This window comes from Myotis myotis, unplaced genomic scaffold, assembly GCF_014108235.1.
Source record: "Myotis myotis isolate mMyoMyo1 unplaced genomic scaffold, mMyoMyo1.p scaffold_m19_p_13, whole genome shotgun sequence".
Lineage (NCBI taxonomy): Eukaryota > Metazoa > Chordata > Mammalia > Chiroptera > Vespertilionidae > Myotis > Myotis myotis.
This window is the reverse complement of record NW_023416317.1, coordinates 23441751-23462670: the sequence shown is the minus strand read 5'-3', so window position 1 is coordinate 23462670 and position 20920 is coordinate 23441751. Positions and strand designations below refer to the sequence as shown.

The following is a 20920-nucleotide window of genomic DNA, read 5'->3' as shown; positions in this document are numbered from 1 at the left end:
ATAAGGCCTCTCAGAAAAGACTGGGAAGACTTATTACTTCCAAGCATTTAAGAAAATCTCTGTCCAATTATTATATGACCACTAAGCAACCGAGCAGAAACTTCATGGCTGCACAGTTTAGAGAATACAAAACAAATGGAATGAATTCAGATAGGTCTCTAAATAACAAAAACAACAACAGCAAAGAGTGACAGTAAACCATGAGCAGAGGAGAGGGGAGGATATGATTTCCAGAGTTGCCACGTTATAATATTTAAAATGTCTAGTTTTCAACAAAGTGGTAATTATTAGCAATGAAAGTAATGAAAGGACACTAGGTAATAACAAATTCACATGAAGAAATAAAGAGAACAAGTAAAGGCAACTACACAGATAATGTAAAAGACAGAATAAATATGTTTTTGTTTGCAATTATTTTTTTCTCCTATGGTATTTGAAGAACAAATGCATAAAGCAATAATTATTATAAATTTGTATTGCTTGCCATATAATTATAAAGATATAATTTATATGACAGAATGTACAAAGGAAGGGGAGGAAAAAAGAGGGATAGGAGTAAAGTTTTTGTATATTACTGAAATTAAGTTAATGTTAATCCAAACTACATTGTTATATAAGTTAAGATTTTAATTGTAATCCCTGGGGCAGCCACTGAGAAAATAATAAAAAAAATACCATAAAAGAAAGTACACAGGTATTAAAAATTGTACATTAGGAAATATCTATTTAACACAAAAGAATATGGTAAAAAAGCAATACAAAAAGAAAAAAAAAGAAAACACATAGAAAACAAATAGCAACATGACAGATGTAAATCCTATCTTATCAGCAATTATATTAAATGTAAATGAATTAACAGGCAGTCATGGCAAAATGCATTAAAAAAACATGATTCAACTACATGCTGTCTATAAGAGATTCATTTTTATTCTAAGATACAAATAGGTTAAAAGTAAAAGAGCAGAAGAAAAATCCATGCAGTTTGAATTATGGAAGATAAATTCTGGACATCTATTGTATGGTACGGCAATGATAGCTAATAATATAATATTGTATACTAAAAATGCACTAATAGGATAGATCTTAAATTTCTTCACATACACACAAAGTGGTAAGTAACTGTGTAGAGGTGATGGATTTGTTAATTAGCTTGATTGCAGAAATCATTTTAAAGTATATACGTATATCAAATCATCAAGTACACCTTAGATACATATAATTTTTCTGTCAATGATATTTCAATGAAAGCTATTTTTTAAAAAGGAGAGATTCCATGCAAACAGTGACTAGAAGGAGTTAGTTGGAGAGGCTATACTAATATCAGACAAAATAGACTTCAAAATTGTTAGTAGAGACAAAGGACATTATATAATGATGAAAGGTCAATCTATAAAAATTATGATAATATTATAGGCATATACATGTACTTACAAACACAGCCCAAAAATACATGGAGCAAAATGACAGAATTGAAGACAAAAATATAATACAACAATAATAGTTGCAGAATTCAAGACTACCTTTTCAACTAGACAGAAAATCAGCAAGGAAATAGACCTGAGCAATACTAACATTTCTTTCTCAGTCATTTAAAAAAACAAATATTTTTTACTGACTATAACAAACTGAAGCTATACTCTGAAGGATCATTTGGAGGGTTTCAAAAATTTAAAATTATACACTTGAAACTTTAATATAACAAAGTACAACTTTCTAAAGTGATTCCTCAAAATAAGTCACAAAGCACAAAAACTACAGAGCAGTGGTTCTCATCAGAAACCCATGGAGGACTAGTTAAAAATCAGAGAGCTTGCCCCCCCCCCCCCCCCACCACGATTTCTGATTACTGGATGTAGGGTGGAGTCTAAGAATTTGTATTTCCAGCAAGTTCCCAGATGACACTGATGCTGAGGATCCTAGGGCTGCACTTTTAAATGCCTGTGACATCTAAACAGGAGCACTTTCTCTTAAGACTCAACCTATGCAGACGCCTGTGTGTTCCCTTTAAATTAATTTTAAAAACTCAATTTTAGCTTTTCCGCCTAAAAAATTACTTTGGGTAATATTACTGTTTATTTAGCAGTTTTAGTCAATCCCTTTAATAAATTCTTAATGGTAAAAATCTTTCAATTCCCCTGCAAGAGAGCCAGGTCTCAAGAAAAGCATTACCCAGAGTGACTTTTGGAATGAGTGAATTTTGGTTCAGTGAGTTTCTTTTAATTTTGGAACTGAGAATTATATAAGCACATATTTGGCAGGCAAGCTCCATTGAGAAAAATTAGGAACTTGATTATATTATTTTATACATATTCTCTACTTACATCTGCATAGCTCTTGAGGTCACTGCCATAAACTAACAACCCTTTCCTGGAAATAGCTTAGACACAGGTTTGATTTGATTCATGTAGTATTTTGGGGGAAAATATGCTTGGATCAACACTTACAAATCAGGTACTTTCACATTAAAATTCAGATTTCCACCTACGCTTAAAAATAAAAATCAGAAGATCTGGCAATGTTATTCTCAAATTTCTGCAAAAAAGTCAACAGTCAGCCAGAGTTGGGCTGCAGGTGCCCTTGAGAGAGAATTTGAACTCTGGCTGGCCACAGCTCCCATTCATTTTCTACTGTCTTCAACCTAGCCCTCTTCAATCATTTATTTATCAGCTTAGCATCTTATGTATTCAGGTGCTCCACATAGAGGAAACAAATAGTAGAGTCTCAATTTAAAAAAAAAAACATATACACTGGCTTAATTTAGGTGTGGTGTAGGTAAGTTTCTTTGGATTCAGTCTCTTTTGGCCTAAGATTGTTGAGTTGTGTAATCTACCAGTAAGCCACCTCTACGCTTTGGAAATTCTTGTGTTGGAAACCTTCAGGCTAGGATGAGCATGCTCTGAAAAACTGTGCGCCAGGTTGAGACCCTTCCTGTCTGCAAAAAGAACAGTGTAAACAATGAGCGTGCCTGCAAAAACCTGCATGCATAATGCCTATGCCACTTTAACCTTTTGTGTTGTGAAATAAGTAAATTTAATATATAGCTTAAGATATTGTAGCATGAACCAACCTCTGTATAACTCCCACCTAGTCAAGAACATCAGCACATCAGAGCCACTTCCTACAAAGCACTTCCCAGTCACAATGCCCTGCTTGCCTCTCTGAGATATTTGCTTGTGATAATCACTTCCCATTCTTCTTTTAATATAGTCCTCACCCAAGAATATGTATTTTTAACTGCCCCCCCTTTTTTTAGAAATGCTTGTTCCAAAAACATCAGTTGATCATCTGTAATTCTTAATAATATTGGGTTGTTTTTGTCCCAGTCTTGGAGTATCTCCCTGAACTTTGAAGCAATTTCTGTAAAATTATTCATTGCAGAAAAAAAGTGAATCAAATGATACACTGTAAGTTTTCAATTCTTGTGGATGTTTCACTGAAATATTACAGATTTTTGCCAGGGTATTTTCTTAAAACTACAGCATAATGTTGACAGTCAAAAAGGAACTACAAAATTGGCTAGTTTGAATACCATCCCTCCTGCACCCTGGGACATAGTGAGATGATACTTGAAAGCTGAATCATAAAACTTTTCACTAATTCACATGTTTCACAGACATTTTGATACAGTGGATAGCTGCTGAATTTGTTTGTTGCTCAATTTTTAGTATACTGTGCTCTGCCTGAATCAATTCCAAGTCTTTGGAAGAACACCTAAAAATCATTACCAGATTCCAATATGCTAATCCAAATCACCAGTTTATTGTAATAGGACATAGCTCAGGAACAGCCAGATGGAAGAGATGCATAAGGCAAGGTATGGGAAAGGGCACTGAAATTCCATGCCTCTGCAGGGGTGCCACTCCCCTGAATCTCCCTGTGTTTCATAACCCAGAAGCTCCACATCTTTTTATTTTCAATCATTCTGTATCCATATACTTAAAGTATACTGTTTGCACAATGCATACAATTTTAAAAATCTAGTCCGAGCATCTTTGTTTTTCAACTACAATCTTTAGTCAATTTATGTTTAATGTAATTACTGATGCATGTTGGTTTATGTCTATCACCACGCTTTGTGTGCCATATCTGTTTTATGTAGTCTATGTTCCTTTTCTTCTTCAAGTTGTTTTCTCATTAGATTTTCCCATTATTAGATTTTTATAAGTTATAAATTTTTCTATTTGTTTAGTGTTTAGTCTATTACAACATAGATCCTTGACTTATCACCGTCAAACATTAATTGACACCGTTACCCTCTTCCAAGACAATGTAATTCCATTTACCTCCTCCCAACTATTGTTATTTTTGTCCCATATTTTAAGTCTTTTTTTATTTAAAAAAATCCAACATTGTACTGTCTTATGCAATTTTCACTCAGAGTTACCCATATATTCACTGCTTTCTTTGCTTTTTATTTTTTTTATGGTACTGTAATTGAAAAGTTATTTGTAGAAGTGATCTGAAGACTAGAATCATGATATCTCCCTCTAAGAAGATTTCATCGCTTTTATCTGGCACCTATGGACAGTAGCTAAATGGGAATCATCTTAATCCAAGTAAGCCTTAATGTTTCTGGGCCACTCAGATAATGAGAAACTGAGCTGCAGCCAATGTGAGAATTGGTTTACTTCGAGTTACCCCTACTCCTAGGTATATCTGTTCAGGGGATCCCAATTCAAAGTGAGAAATGGTTTCCCAGGCTTGATAACACCCACACTATAATTTTTAACTTTGAAAGGACACTAAAGGTAAGCTCAGGCGCTCAACTGCCTTGTCTTGATCAGAAATGTCCATAAGACAGAAGTGGCCCCAGTGCTAGGCTCACTCCTCTGTGTTCACATTCTTTCCCAAATTTCAACTCAATAATTCCTCACAATTTATTAGTTCTTTTATGTTTAAGAAGATTGTTGAAGATCAACCGAAGGACTTGTATGCATGCATATAAGCATAACCAATGGACACAAGACACTGGGGGAGTGGGGTGAGGGCATGTGCCAGGGGGTAGGGGAGGCCAGGGGAAGGTCAATGGGATTGGGGGCGGGGGGGGGGGGGAGGAGACATATATACTACTATCTGTAATACTTTAAACAATAAAATAAAATGTTAAAAAAAGAAGATTGCTGAAGAATAATTTATTTAGTTTGTTTAGTTGACATCAGTAAGAGAGCTGGTTTGAATCATGTGGCTTACCACTAAAGTACTTATTTCCCAGCATTCTCTTATGTGTTATATCCTTAATATGTAGCCTTATCTCGCCAACACCTGCCCCTAGGTGAAAAAATACTATAGTGTTCTATGACTCTGGCTAATTTACCATGACAGACCAGTGGTCAATGACATTTCAGGTCATTCATCAATGGCTGGCAACATTATGGAAGATACAATATTCCAAAGTCAAACAAGGGGATACCTATTGTTATAGTGTCTATAATTTATTTTAAAATACTTCAGCATACATATTGTGCACACATATGATGTGTACCACACACTCGCCCTTTACCTCCTAACTTGGTATTTGAGGTCCTGGGTCTGAAGACTTAACAAATGATTCCACCACCTGATCCAACTAAAAGGTTTAGATAATATATCATGTAACAAGAATATGCCTGCATCTGTCTCTACTGAACCTTTGATGTGAGATACACATGGAAATAACGAGATGGTTGGAGCTTTCCTCAGGGTAGAGAAGAAAAAGTTGAATGACTAACTTGCCTCCTTGCTAATAAATGTTCACCCTGTGTGGCAAAATTTGGTCTGAGACTTCACTTTATTGTTAGACAATGTGGCAGCATGACAGCCTGTAACCATTGGAAGCTACCAATTTCTACCAAAAAGATTGGCACTACTGAAAGCAATGAAACTGGCTCAGGTCAGTTTGCAACAATTGTGGTGCATCAAATTTCCCAAATGAAGCAGGCTGAGGCATAACCTCAAAGCAGCAGTATTATGCTGGTGATGTTCAAACTTGCCATCCTGGACCCTCCGAGAGAAAGACTATTGCTCTTTAGTGAGAACACCACAGGAAGCTATGGAGACAGCCTTGGGGTGTGGGTTTTGCTGGGCCTGGGAGCCTGCCCAAGACACTATCATTCTGTTTCTTGGCCTCTGGAATGGAATGATACCCAATTTTTTTACCCAGTTACTTCCCCAAAATGATCTGGACTCTGGACTTAACTCAAAATAATGCCTTTTAAACAATTTCTGTATTCAAAGGAATAGATAGATGCTAAGCAACTATCCTACTTCCTCAAGTAAATGCAAAACAGAAGCATTTTAATTTTCAAAACAGCACTGACTTGGATTCTTAGCAGCCGCATGTCTCTATCCTTGAAATATTTTACAAAATAAGCTGAAAATGAATCAAAATGGGAAAGTGAGCTATGTTTGTCATAAACAATTTCTTGGGGGAAAACCTTGACACTGTTACCTCCCGCCCTGCATCTGTACTGGAGGGCACCAAGAAGTTGCTCTAGCCCACACAATTTTCCTGATGACGTGAAAACGTGACTATAAGCAATACATTCTTCTGGGTGTCAGGATTCCATAGGTCCCACAAAGAAAGTTAACCAATTGGTTCACCAAGGAGCTTAACCTACCAGTTCTCAAAACTGCTAAAAATTTAAAGTGGAATCTCCCCCCAACCTGCCAAAAAAGAGTATACTGGAATTCTGAACTGTGAATTAATCCTGTCACATCAGCGCCTGAGAGATGTTTAATATGGTAAGTGAACTGAGCGTTGGAAATCCTGGACTTTCATGTCAGGATTTTTCTGGGCCTAACAATCTCTCCACTTGACAGACTGGGAAGCCCTTTTACTAGCCGTGTCTCAGGAAGCTTGAGTGGGACCCTGAACACGTCCATAAAGAAATGTGAAAGGGAGAGAAATGTTGCAGCACTTGAACAGATTGAGCCAAGGCAGCTGGTGCTTCTTGCTCACGTCCCGTTGGGCTCCAACCCATTTATAGTAACAGCAAGGCTGAAGAAAGGCTTCTGAGAAGCAGGGTGGGGCAGAGACAAGAGCAACTGCAGTGACAGGCAGCAGGCCTGGTGCTGTCACAGAACTTCTATCGTGGGTCTCTTATGGCCTTGCTGCTAAGAGTCCAGAAGAATTCATAGTTCAGAGGGACACAACCACAAAGTCATTCCCTAAGTTTATATCAGCTCATCTCTCAAGTGGTGAGCCTGACACTGGTCACAGATATTTCAGGAAATAAGAGAATTTGCCCCCTCTCTGAGTGCACACTCCTGGGAACATTAAACCTCAGCTTTATTTTGGTTAATAATGAAACCCCTATATTAAAAGCCTACTTGAAAAGAAAAGGGAAAAGGAAAGACAAAGACTCTAATAACCTGTAGATGAGTATTTGCTCAGCTCTTAAGGCCATGCCCTTTTAAAAGAATTACTCAACTTTTTTCATTCCCCTCCCTTTTTGTCAATTTCTAAAAATGGAGAGTTTATGACTAAATTGCAAGGTGAGTGCATTTAGGAGAGGAAATGGGAATGGCACCTGATCTCTGCTTGTAGAAAGGAGCTTTCAAAAAGATTTACAGAGAGCCAGCTACATGACACTCAGCAGAGAGAAGCTCTCATTTAATTGTCATTGCCACTAAAATGGTATTTTAACTATTTTCTATGGGATGAAACTGAATCTCAGGAAGTCTGAGATACTTGTCATGGGTCACACAGTTAATAGATGGCATTCTCTCTAAAGCTCATTTCTATGGCATGGAAATGAGGTTAGTATGCTTTGAGTCCCTTGAACTGGCATCTCACCTGTTCAGACCCACAAGCTATTTGAAGCTCTTGCAGTTCTTTATTAAATTTTATTTATTTTTCTTGCAAATTGCTCTTTCCCTTTATTCACAACCCATAGCTTCAAATTACTTTAGGCTTTTTCAAAAAAATCAAACCTACCCTCAAAGGTCAATAATTTGCCACTGCTGAGGCTATTAAGAGGAAAATATTGTGAGATCTGAAGCAATTTCCCAAGAACTTGTCAACTGTTCTAAGCTAGCTCAGCAGAGCTGAAACATGCACAGTGCCTCCCCCAGGGAACTCCATGAAAGGGCCCATTTCTTGGGACTTGTAGTCCCTATGCAGGGAGTATAATAGGGTGATGTAGGTCTCATTTTTCAGGTATAAGTGCCTACTGGAATAATTTCAATAATAGGAAGCAGAGAGTGATTAGGCAAAGAACAGATGTGAAATAAAACTCTTACTCCTCCATTATAGCCAAATGATGCAGTGTGGTTTTGTTTTCTTACTTATGTACGTTATTTACCAGTAAGCCATTTTGCATTCATTTTTTTTTAATCCACTTGCATTGTGATTGAAGACAAATCTGTCAGGTCCAACTGAACTAACAGAAGATCTGGATATGGGCACAGTAGCAATCCTATGAATAGTTTTTATTTTGTTATTTTTATTGTTAACACTATTACATGTCTCCCCTAACCCCCTTTTCCCCACCTCCACCCAGCCTCTGACCATCCCCTCCTCTAGCCTTCACCACACTGTTATATATGTCCATGGGCTATGCATATATGTTCTTTGGCTTATCTCTTCACCTTTTATCCAGTCTCTCCCACTCCTCTTCCCTCTGACATTTGCCAGTCTATCCCATGTATCATGCCTCTGGTTCTATTTTGTTTATTAGGTTCCACATATTAGCGAGATCTTATAGATGGTTTTTTGGCCAGGCTTTCTCTAAGAAAGAGCAATGATAAGCTCTCGTTCCACATTTGGGATATGCGAGAGGTACTAATGCAACGATTCATAATTGCTACTTGCCTCAATCCCCACTTTTGTTACCATCTCCCTTCAGGGTCCTTCATGAAAGAGTTGACATAAAAAGAAAGAGAAATGTTAAGTACAACTGAGAACTGGGAGAAACCCAAATTTTCTCTCCTGCTTTTACAAATAACAAAAAAAAAATATTTTCATATAGATCTCTATCCCAAGTTAGAGTGCTGATAAAGATTTTAAAAATATCTAAATGCCCCAGTGAATCCAGAGTCAACTACAAAGGGATCTAGAAGTATGATGACAGGTAAGTTCTATCTATAGGCCTTGCACCTATTCAACATACCCTTCAAAGCAGTCCTCATGGGAGAATGGGCAGTTATCCCAATGACGCGGTCATTCCTCAAGACTGTTGGATATACACTTCCATAATGTCAAGACGGTTCCTCTAATTTGCAAAACTTGCTATGTCTGTTCTCCTATGACTGTTCATATTTAGCACAGTTGCAGTCATTTTAGGACCACAGAAGAGATATTTTCCAATTTTAGTCTGATGGCTCGAGATGTTAAAAAAAGAAACATGTAGTCTTTTTTTCTCATTAAGAAAAAAACTTTAACAAAATTTTTATGATGAAAGACATTTAAAACTATGGAAGGCCAGACATTTTAGAATTTATCTCTAGCATCACATAAAATGTTATATAAACAAGTTATAAGGATAATAACTTTAGGAATAATATGTTCTCAAACAGTTTTTCACATTTTCTCTAGCAAAAGAAGACTGTTGTAAGTACTTTTAGAAAAGCTTGGACATGATATTGAAAGGCCCTTTAGAAAAATAACCTGGTGAGATACTAAATCCTAAGGAAAGCAAGCAAAACCCTTCAAAGAACTCACTGCCAAAAAGTGTCCTTTCATAAAAGGCTAAATCATCTTTGATGAATCCCAAAGGCTGCCTGTTTTAATATACTCTGGAAATGATCTTCCAACACAATAACAAATCATCGAAAGCATCAACTAAAGCAACGGAGATAGTAAAAGCTGGAAAGAAACTCAGCTGAATAAATATTTAGAACATTGAAATGCAGCATTTAATAATAGCTACCATTTATAGCTTCATGATAAATCATACCTCCATACTAGTAAGCAAAGGGTGTTCTGCTACTGAGTCTTAGCTACCTTTCAGACTCTGTGTTCCTGGAGCGCACAGGCTATCTTCCTTTCCCCCCTCTTGTTGTGCCATTCACTTATTTCTCTACCAAATCATTTATTCATTTTTCTCACCATTCAAAACACATTTAATTAATTCCTACCACTTGCTAGGAATTAATTACCTCTTCTAAGCTAGGAACTTCTCTTTGGTAAAGATGTTTAAATAATTTGATATGCTCGAACCCTATTATCGTGCAATATAACTTTACTATCTTGTCCAGAACAATGTCATGAAAAACTTCAGAGGCTGCCTTATTCATCTTTGTATCACTCAAAAATATGTCATGAAATAGGAGCTCTAATGTTTGTTGAATTGGACTGCTATAACAATAGTCATTAAAATAAACTCATAAATATGTATTTGAGTGTTCTAAGCATTCAATTTAAATAGTCATGTATATTATCTATGACCCATGTATGTACAAGCATGTACATCCATAAAAAGTTTCCCAATTCAAACTGATGGCTCCCTTATTTAAAAATCCAGCTGTTACTACCACGTTCCTTCCTCTCTACTTCCCAAAGGTGTTAATGGTGGAGGGAGCAGGGAAGAAGATGAATGTACTATATAAATAAAAAGGAAAGAAGGAACATGAACAGATGATAGTTGGGGCTCTGTGCCCATCAGGAGTCAAATCAATGCACCACCAGAGGAGGAAGAACTCTTAGAACTCTGAGCAAAGTCATTCTTTTTCCCTATCCCTCAGTACAGGGGTCCTCAAACTTTTTAAACAGGGGGCCAGTTCACTGTCTCTCAGACCGTTGGAGGGCCGGACTATCGTTTAAAAAAAAACTATGAACAAATTCCTATGCACACAGCGGCAGCAAAAACACCCGGCGGGCCGGATAAATGTTTTCGGCGGGCCGCATGTGGCCCCGCGGGCCGTAGTTTGAGGACCCCTGCCCCAGTGGAATGCAGTTGGGCTTAAAAAATGAAATAGCTGATCAAGAAATTCTACAATCTCAGAACCAAAAAACAAAAGTTAGTGGTATATCAGCTCCTGCATCTCCCTTTACTATAGTTGAGAAAAATGAGTCCCCCAGGAGAGCTGGTGATATTCCAAAGCCACACAGAGAGGTCATGGTGGGGCTGGGGCTGGGGCTGGCTACACACTCATCTGCTGTGTCTCATCCAGGAGAGCTTGAAAATGATACCAAAGAAAATGCACGGAGCAAGGGTGATCCACTAGAATCCACAGGCATGTTTCAGGGATTTCATACAGCCACTGAAATTGCCTGCAAAACTGGGTTTGACTGCATATTTCAGGGAAGCAGGGTCTACTGCTTTCATCAGCCTAAGCAAGGTCCATGACTCAAAAAATTTAAGAACACTTTGTTAAAGGATGGGCTTGGGGGGAAGGCTAAAAGTGAATGAGATTAATTCCAAACTAAAAGGAACCCATATTTTCAATGACCTGAAGAACATGTTTGGGGCAAGCAGCCAGTGGAACCCTGTAAGGAATACACAGTCCTAAACTTTCTGGTCTGTAAGGTAAAAAGGATCCTATAAGGGAAAAAAAAAAATGTATTTAGGAAAGCTGGTGTGTCTTTGTGACCACAGGTGACAGTGAAAGGTGTACTAGTAATTAGCGCAAACTTTAACTACTGATTAGGTGGTCTCAGAAGGTCTCAGAAGACCACAGTTCAGAACTAATAAACAAGGCTGAGTTCTCTGGAATCACGGAAAAGGTTTTAGCGGTGGTCATCGCGAGCTATGATGGAAGGTTTCTGCAGCCTTTCAAAGTCAGGGCAGCCTTGACCTTCAATCAGGACTCTCATTATACCTGTTTGTGAATAAACAATGAGCCCAGAAAGGGTTGCAAAGACCCCAGGAGACAAAATGCAATCACAGGGGTCTTTGTGTCCTTCTAATTCTGATGTCAACATCAGTCCCAAGAGTGGGCAAAGGCCTTGGTACTTAGTCACAAGGAACTGGAGACATGTCAGCCATTGCAATTTCCCTGGGAAACAGAAAATATTTTCCCCACTCTATGGATGAAGAAATTGAAGCAAAGGGAGAAATGTCCAAGGTTTTTCAAGGAGGTGAAGAGCCAAGAGCTCTGAGGTTAGAGCTTGTAACTAAATACTCCACACTGGCTCTGGCTGGATATTCCATCTCCTTTTGGGAACCAAGCAGTTCTGGAGATTGGAGAAACACTAGTTGCTAAGGACAAGATGTGGGATACAGTTTACACCACACAACCATACATATGGAATCCATCACACATTAAAACAGAAGATTCGAGGTCTCACTGGGTAAATGAGATAGGAAAAGGGAACCTGGGGGTTACTCATCATTTCCCAAATCAGAGATTTATGTCCCTTTTGGAAAGGAGAAGGAAAACCTGTCTACAGTCCAGTTTTGAGTAATATTTGCCACTGAGAAGCTGTATGCAAAAATTCCTGGCACAAGCTTTGGAGAGCTCTTCCGATTGGGCTCTGGCCAGTCCTTGTAAATGACTGAGATTTAAAACCCTATCATATCAGAGGAGCAGGGAGTATCCTTGATGCAGTACCATAAATCCCTTTCTCTAAAGCCAATTTCAAACTTACTATAAGAATGTTCAGAGAGAAAAAATATCTATATGTACCTCCATACATATAGATTTTTTCTAAGTCAAGAAGGGTAAAGATTAACAGCTAACAGTGATCTGATTGGTTGGAATATGGTTGATTATCTGGGGTTTTTTTTGATCCTTAAATGTATTTTTCTGATTTAAAAAATAACTAAAATGGATTGCAGTGGAATAAAGAATAAAATAAATAAAAAGATATAAAACCTAGTAACTTCGAGAGTTAAGAGAGAGCCAGAGCTTATCTCATCCAATTGACTCATTTTACAAAAGAAGAAATGGAGGCGGAAAGAGGGGGGAGCACCTTGCTTGTGGTCACTCAGCAGGCCAGCAAGGGAGTAGAGCCAGGACCCTGGAAATCCCCTGACTGACTTCCTGGCCTCCACACCACCCTGTTGCAGCTGCTGGATTCCTTAAGCTAGGAAACCCCCTAAGGTAAGAAAAAGTTTTATATGGAATTATAAAATTCAAAACAGCAGCCTCAAGTGTTAAAGTACACCAGATTCCAACTCAAGAATAGCTGAAATTGAAATGGAATTCACAAAGACAAGAGGACAATTTGTAGGGAATTAGGTGTCTCAAGCACGGTCACAACTGCTATACTAAACAACTTCATAAATGTGCTATCATTTCTTGCCCCTGGCTATTGTACACTCAATTCCCCCAGCCAGAATGCCTTCCTCTTGTCCTCTTTCCCATGGGTTTCTAGACATTTCCACTTATCCTTTTATACATATACTAGTGGACTGGTGCACGAAATTTGTGCACGGGGGGTGGGGGATGTCTCTCAGCCTGGCCTGAACCCTCTCCAATCTGGGACCCCTCGAAGGATGTCCTACAGCCGATTTACTGGGATCGGGCCTAAATCGGCAGTCGGACATCCCTCTCACAATCCAGGACTGCTGGCTCCTAACCACTCACCTGCCTGCCTGCCTGCCTGCCTGATTGCCCCTAACCATTCTGCCTGCCGGCCTGCTCACCCCCAACTGCCCCCCGCTACCGTCTTGCTCACCCCCAAGTGCCCCCCCCACCAGCCTGATCACCCCCAACTGCCCCCCATGCCAGTGTGCTCGCCCCCAACTATGCCCCCCACCAGCCTGCTTGCCCCCAACTGCCCCGCTCACTCCAAATTGCCCCCCACACGCTGTCCTGATCACCTCCAACTGACCCCCACTGATGTCCTGCTTGCCCCCAACTGGCCCCCCTGCTGGTCTGCTTACCCCCAACAGCCCTGCCCCCCATCAGCCTGATCACCCACAACTGCCCTCACCTCTTGGCCTCTAACCGCCTCTACCTCGGCCCCACCACCATGACTTTGTCCAGAAGAATGTCTGGAAGGTCTCCCAGTCTAATTAGCATATTACCCTTTTATTAGTATAGATATGTATATATTTTTAATTTATATACATATTTTAAAAATATATTTTTATTGATTTCAAAGAGGAAGGGAGAGTGGCGGGAAAGAGATAGAAACATTGATAAGAGAGAATCTCATTGGCTTCCTCCTGCACACCCTGCACCGGGATGGAGCCTGCAACCCAGCCATGTGCCCTGACTGGGAATCAAACTGTGACTTCCTGGTTCATAGGTTGATGCTCAACCACTGAGCCACACTGGCTGGGCCCTACTCATCCTTTTAACATCAACTCATAAGTCACTCTCTTCAAGGCCTTCCCAGGTATCAGGATACCATAATAAGAAGATATACCTTGACTGCAGGTCATATCACAATACAAGGGAAATCATCAGTGGCTTTAATGTCTGTCTCACTCAAAGTTCCTTAGGGGCAGTGGCTATTTGAATCTTTGTATCTTTGGCACCCAGCAGGGCCTTAAATGCCAAATGAATAAATGAATGTCTGCTAACAAACATACAGTAAGACTTTAACCCAGGGGTCCTCAAACTGTGGCCCGCGGGCCACATGCAAATACAAATATTGTATTTGTTCCCGTATTGTTTTTTTACTTCAAAATAAGATATGTGCAGTGTGCCTAGGAATTTGTTCATAGTTTTTTTTAAACTATAGTCCGGCCCTCCAACGGTCTGAGGGACAGTGAACTGGCCCCCTGTTTAAAAAGTTTGAGGACCCCTGCTTTAACCTTTCCTTTGCAAATCTATGATTTGCCTTTCTATCCTCTAAATGGTACATTTGCAGAAATCTTAGGCAATAGGTTGTTTGGAACAGAGTTTTTTCTTAAAGTTTAAACAGTATTGGTATTTCACACTTTTTAATTTACAAAGAATTATGACAGAAAAAAGGTAGGATTATATAATATAAAAAGATAAATGAATAGGCTGGCTATGACAAAGGCAAAAAGAAAGTATAATTTATCAAATGATGATAAAAGCTAACATGATTCCTACTCGCCCTCTCCCTACCAGTCTTGCTCCTGACTGCAGATCTGAGAGAAGTTTCTAGACAACTTCTGGGTTCCAGAAACAAGACTATTATTGCATAAAACACCGGAATGTGCTGGGCGTTCTCCTTATAGGGAAAGAGAATGGTCACAATATTCAATATGCTGCCCTCCTCCCCCAAGACTGACTGGGAAGGGGTACAAGGGAATCTTCTGGTGTAATAAAAATATTTAATGTCTTTGTTGTTGTTAATCCTCACCCGAGGATATTTTTCCAATGATTTTTAGGGAGAGTGAAAGAGAGGGAAAGACAGAGAAACACTGATGTGAGAGAAACACATAGACTGGCTGCCTTCTGTACGAGCCCTGACCAAGGCCCAGGCCAGGGAAGAGCCTACAAGGTACGTGTCCTTGACTGGAATCAAACCTGGGACCCTTTGGTCCGCAGGCCAATGCTCTATACACTGAACCAAACCGGCTAGGGCTGTTCAGTGTTTTGATTGAAATATAGGTTACATGGGTATGGATACATTTGTCAAAACTTACAGAATTCTCACTGTATATAAATTTCACCTAGAAAAAAAGAACCATGCACAATTAAACTCTAGTTAGTAGGTTTCCTTTCTGCAGTAATATGGGATAGAAATTTTGAAACTAATTTCTGTGTAATCTAGACTTGAGCAAGTAAGTAAATATCCCGGGTAATGGGAGTCAGGTTTCTCACTGTTGGGGATGTTAGTTATAAATATAGAAAGGGGGAAATTAACTTCACCCAAGGGGTTAACATCATGTGCCTCCTAACACGAGGATGCATCATCACTTCTCTGGTATTCCTGCCAAAAAATCAGAACCTGAACCTAATCATAAGAAAACATTAGGCAAATCCAAATTGAGGCAAATTCTACAAAATAACTGGCAAAATATCAGAATATTGAAGTTGACAAAGAAAGGCTAAGAAACTTTTCCAGGTTGAGGGAAGCCAAAGACACATGATAAATAAATGCAATTGCTTGATGCTGAATCAGATCCTGGTCTAGGAGGGAAAACCTATAAAAGACACTACTGGTTCAAATAGCAACATTTGAAATATAGACTGTGGATTAGAGAATAGTATTATATAAACATTAAATTGCCTGAATTTGATAAGAGTATTGTGTTTAGGTAAGAGAATACCCTTGTTCTTAAGAAATACACTGAAGTATGTAATTGTAAATGACCACAATGTCTCCAACTTACTCTCCAAGTTTTAAGAGACAGGCAAGTAGAGGAGTAGGGAGGAAGGGAGCCCACAGGCACAAATAGGGGAAAAGGTAAACAATTGGTGAATCTGGGTAAAGGTTATACAGGAATTCCTTGTACTACTCTTGCAACTTAAAATTACATCAAAATAGAAAAATATAAAAAAAACCCAAAATAAATAAAACACCCTAACTTCCCCCCCCAAAATATTCAGGTGAAAGGCTAATAACAAGAATACACATATTTGTTTCAAAATGATACTTTTTCCTCTGGTAGTAATTCCACAAAGCTCTAGTTGGCTCTAAATTCCTTTTTAGAACTAAAAAACAACTCATGTACCTTCCAATAGGGTTTTTTGAAGTCCCAGTGGTCGATACTGTCATTTTAGAAAGTCTTGCAAGATAATCAACAGAAATTGGAATGAAAGTAACTCCTCACCATTCCCCTCCCTCCAGATTCTTCAATAGCTTTTCTGTAAGACAAAACAATTCACCTGGCTATCTGCCAAGCTAAGATCAAACAGGGTAAGAATGATTTATGTGTAGATGATTCCACCTTCCCTGCCATGGAAGCAGAGAACTGTGTTCTTCCACACCTCAGGCCTTATAAAAGGTGTACACACACACACACACACACACACACACACACACACACACAAACAAGAACATTATTACTTAGCTGAGCTTATTCACCTCCCCAATCTTTCTGTATTTGTGGTTAAATCAAGACAAGTATAGCCTCAGTTCTAGGGGAAAAAAAAAATACTGAAAACTACCAAAGGAAAAAAATTACTTCATAGATGTCAAAGGAGAATTTTTCAAAAGTCATTTTTAGCCCCCAAAAATCTTTTTGAAACAATAACAACTATTATATGACTCAGTATAAAAATATTATGCTAACTATGCATTAAGAAAAATTCACATGCACAAAGACGAAAACGTAATTGGATTTGTCATTTCAAAGTATTAATGTTGGGTTTGCAGATAATAGAGAATGACATTCTCCCATGCGAATAAAGAAGTCAGCCGAGTAAGTAAATGCTGTGTTTCTACTGTAAGGAAATACGTGTACCAATGAAGCAACCTTTCCAGCACAAAAGAAATTTAATACCTGACCACATGAAAAGTGATCGCTATGGGAATAGCACAGCTGTTAAAATCCAAGTCAGTTTGTATTAAATTGTCCGGCATGTTTATGCAAAGCAGGGCTCTAAGAATGACCACCAAAGGAAATAATTTTGCTAACAAAAAAGTGATACATATATTTAATGCAATGCTTAACAATAAGTGTGAAAACAAAATGCAAAGCTGTTCTCTCAGAAAATATAAGGGACCTCAGTTAGCTGGTATGCTTGTGATTCTTTTATAAACAGTATCTCAGGAGCTAACTTAATTAGAAATAGAACAAGAATGAATGTTTGCATTTCATTTAGAGAGCCCAATTATCTTTATTTCATTGATTAGCCAGATCTATATAAAGCCACAGAACTGGCACCAGTGCCAAATGATTTCTATATGAAAATGAATACTATTGCCGAATTATTTTGAGACCAATTAGCTCAGTCATTCAAAGAAAAGAAATGCGCTCCACTAAAAAGCATATAATCTTAAAACTTGCATTTCTGAAGACAGACGCACACACAGACATCCCTGTAGTCTTGACTTGAGCAGATATGATACCTTAAAGAAACTACAGAAAGAATGTGCTCATGAGTAACTACTGACAAATGGTATGCTTTAAATCTCAACACAGACACTTGATAAAGCAGGAGCTTAGTTTACATTTGAAGAAAAAAGTTACTCTAATTTTCTGAGCACCTAAAATGAACCAAATTTATCAACACTGTTGTCAAATTTGAGTTAACTTTTTAGAGAAACTGGTCAGGATTGTTCTTCTCATAAGATATGACCCAAATGAAGTTTTCAAAGAAGGTTTGTCAAGTCAGAGTGGAGAGAGTTTCTCTAGAACTTAATCCCTTCTATACTGCCAGATGTAGGCTACTTAGCAAAGAAGTCCCAAATTACAACTGAGAGGCCAGAGTTTGGGATTAATGACCCCAATGCTATTTTGTATAATACCTGAACATGAAAGTTTTATTTAAAAAATCATAAGTTAAACCATTGGATATTAGAGGCTTAAAGAGACATTCAAAAGGAAATTAGCTATAACACACAGCATACATGTAAAAATAACTCAGACTATCTCAAAGCCTATTTAAAAATGAGATGCCATCACTGTAGTTTTGAGATATATCAGCCGTTTCCTATTACAATGGAGGACATACCAGCTCTATTTTTAGAGCCTCTGGAAAGATCAAAGCTGAACTTTTATTGGCTCGCCCTCCAGGCCCCTAATTTCCATTTACTCTTCCTTGTCATTATATAGCTCTCCAAAACACACACCACCAGACTGCCCAGTATCCGCCATTCTCTGAGAAACACTTAAAAGTTGCTCTATGATGTAACACACAGACACAGACAACAGTGTGGTAATAGCCAGAGGGAAAGTGGGGTGGGGGTAGGTGGAGGTGGGATGGGGACAGAAAAGACTTTGCTTGGGGCAATGGTGCATGGTGCAGTGTGCAGATGGTGTTTTATTGAGTTGTACACTTGAAACCTATATGGTTTTGTGAACCAATGTCACCCCTGCAAATTCAATTAAAAAAAAAAAGTTGAGACAAAAGGAAAAAAACGTTTCTCTATGATAGTCAATGGGAGGGAGGAAGCCTCTGGGGGAGAACAAAGACTAGTAGAAGATCAAGTTCAAGCCAAAATTACCAGATCCAAGTACTGATACAGAACTAAAATATCTAATTCGTCTCTCTATACACATACACTATAAATTAAATTGTCTCAGGCTGGTTACTCTGAGAATGAACATAGATAAATGAAAACTCCTTGCTGGTTTTTTAGACTCTCACCTCTCCCCCAGAAAGCCCTCAGTTGGTTTGAATGCCTCTGATTGGTAAGGCTGATGGGCTTATTTTAAAAGACAAGTCCTTTAAATGTAGAATGACTTACTTTGGAAGAACAAGCTGTACATTTGTCAAATGCCAGGCTGACAGGAAGGACATTATCAAATCTTGACAGAAATCCCCGGATCTAAAAACAAACAAAACAAAAACATTCATATCAAGCTCGGAATGACCACACCTGTAAAATACATGTGTAGTTTCAGACAAGCTGGAAACAATTCATATGATGGTCTTGACACAGATTACTAGCAAAAATGAAGTTCGGCATAACTATACTATATAGTCAGTGTGAGGAAGAACTATATTAGGGACCTTATCCCATTACGAACCAGGGCCTACAAGCTTTTCACATATTTGAGACTTCATAATTGACTCCAAAATACAAAAAGAAAGCTATAAACTCTGAAGTTCCATTTTTATAAATGTTTTCAAAAACATAACAGATCAACTAGTTTATTACGACAACTCTCATATGTAAGTCATAGTAAATATGAAGTGTGTATTTCTAGGATGTGATATTGGGTGGGGTCCCACAAGGGAAGAAGGCCTGGGGGCTATAGAAGACAAACACAGTCCTAAATATATATTGTTATTTGCTTCACTTAGAACTCATAGGGATACAATGCAAAACATCACCAAATGTATGGGGAAACAGCGCCATCTTGAGCATAAACTTTTGGACTACAACCCATTTCCATTTACTGCAGTGGTTCTCAACCTTGGCTGCACGTTAGAATCCCCTGGGAATCTTTTTAAAATCCTGATTTCTGGGCCTCATCCTCTGGAAATTCTGTTTCTTTGTTATGGGGTGAGGCCACAACATTAGTAACAAAGAAACAGAATTTCCGGAGGATGAGGCCCAGAAATCAGGATTTTTAAAAGATTCCCAGGTGATTCTAACGTGCAGCCAAGGTTGAGAACCACTGATTTACTGAGTATCAGCCACAACCAGGTTTCACAAAGTTTAAGTAATTTATTCAGAACATATACTTCTAGAACTATACTTACACAAAATGGGGAGTTTTAAACTGTTGTATATATCATTAAAATATTATCACTAAAATATGCCTGGCAAACTCTCCAAAGTCTCCAAAGGTGAAGCAAAAGTAGGTCAGGAAAACAAAGTGACAGCTAAGATTCAAAAGTAGGCCTCCTGGAAAGCAGGTGGGGGGTAGGTAGAGGTGAGCAAATTGAGGGGATGGGACGAAAAGAGACTTTGCTTAGGGTGATGGGCACACGATGCAGCGTGCAGATGATGTTTTGAGTTGTTCACTTGAAACCCATATGGTTTTGTGAACCAATTATCATCCCAATAAATTCAATTAAAGAAACAAAGTTGCCTTCCCTGACTCTAAACCTGGCCAGGGCCTGAGCCCCTATCCTCCTATTTTCTATCCCTCCTTGCCTCTTTCCCCTTCTCCCAGGATATCACAGCATTAGTCTTCAATATTAGGTCTCAACACAAATTTAACTTGTATAGCGTAAAAGAACCACCCATACACCAGTGTCCTATTTAGCCACCCTATCAACACTCCCCGCAAAACAAAACATAGAGCCTGACTGACTCTTTAGCAGCGGTTCTCAACCTGTGGGTCACGACCCCTCTGGGGGTCGAACAACCCTTTCACAGGGGTCGCCTAAGACCATCGGAAAACACATATATAATTACATACTGTCTTTGTGATTAATCACTATGATTTAATTATGTTCACTTTGTAACAATGAAAATACATCCTGCATATCAGATATTTACATTACGATTCATAACAGTAGCAAAATTACAGTTATGAAGTAGCAACGAAAATAATTTTATGGTTGGGGG

General features: G+C 38.6%; 1 protein-coding gene across 9 annotated transcripts in view; it reads right to left on the bottom strand.

Moving 5' to 3' along the window:
* Window positions 1-20920, bottom strand: part of ATG7 (autophagy related 7) — a 252756-nt gene that overhangs the window by 134527 nt on the left and 97309 nt on the right. For 7 of the 9 annotated variants that reach the window (XR_004971512.1, XR_004971513.1, XR_004971514.1 and 4 more), the window contains one exon: window positions 19145-19225. Coding sequence is in view for 6 of the 9 variants with exons in the window: in XM_036332191.1 (XP_036188084.1) it covers window positions 19145-19225 (81 nt within the window). In the remaining 3 variants the exon portion in view is untranslated. Of the gene's footprint in view, window positions 1-17445; window positions 17814-19144; window positions 19226-20920 lie in introns of those variants that run through there. The other 2 variants (XM_036332193.1, XM_036332194.1) reach the window with 2 other exon arrangements.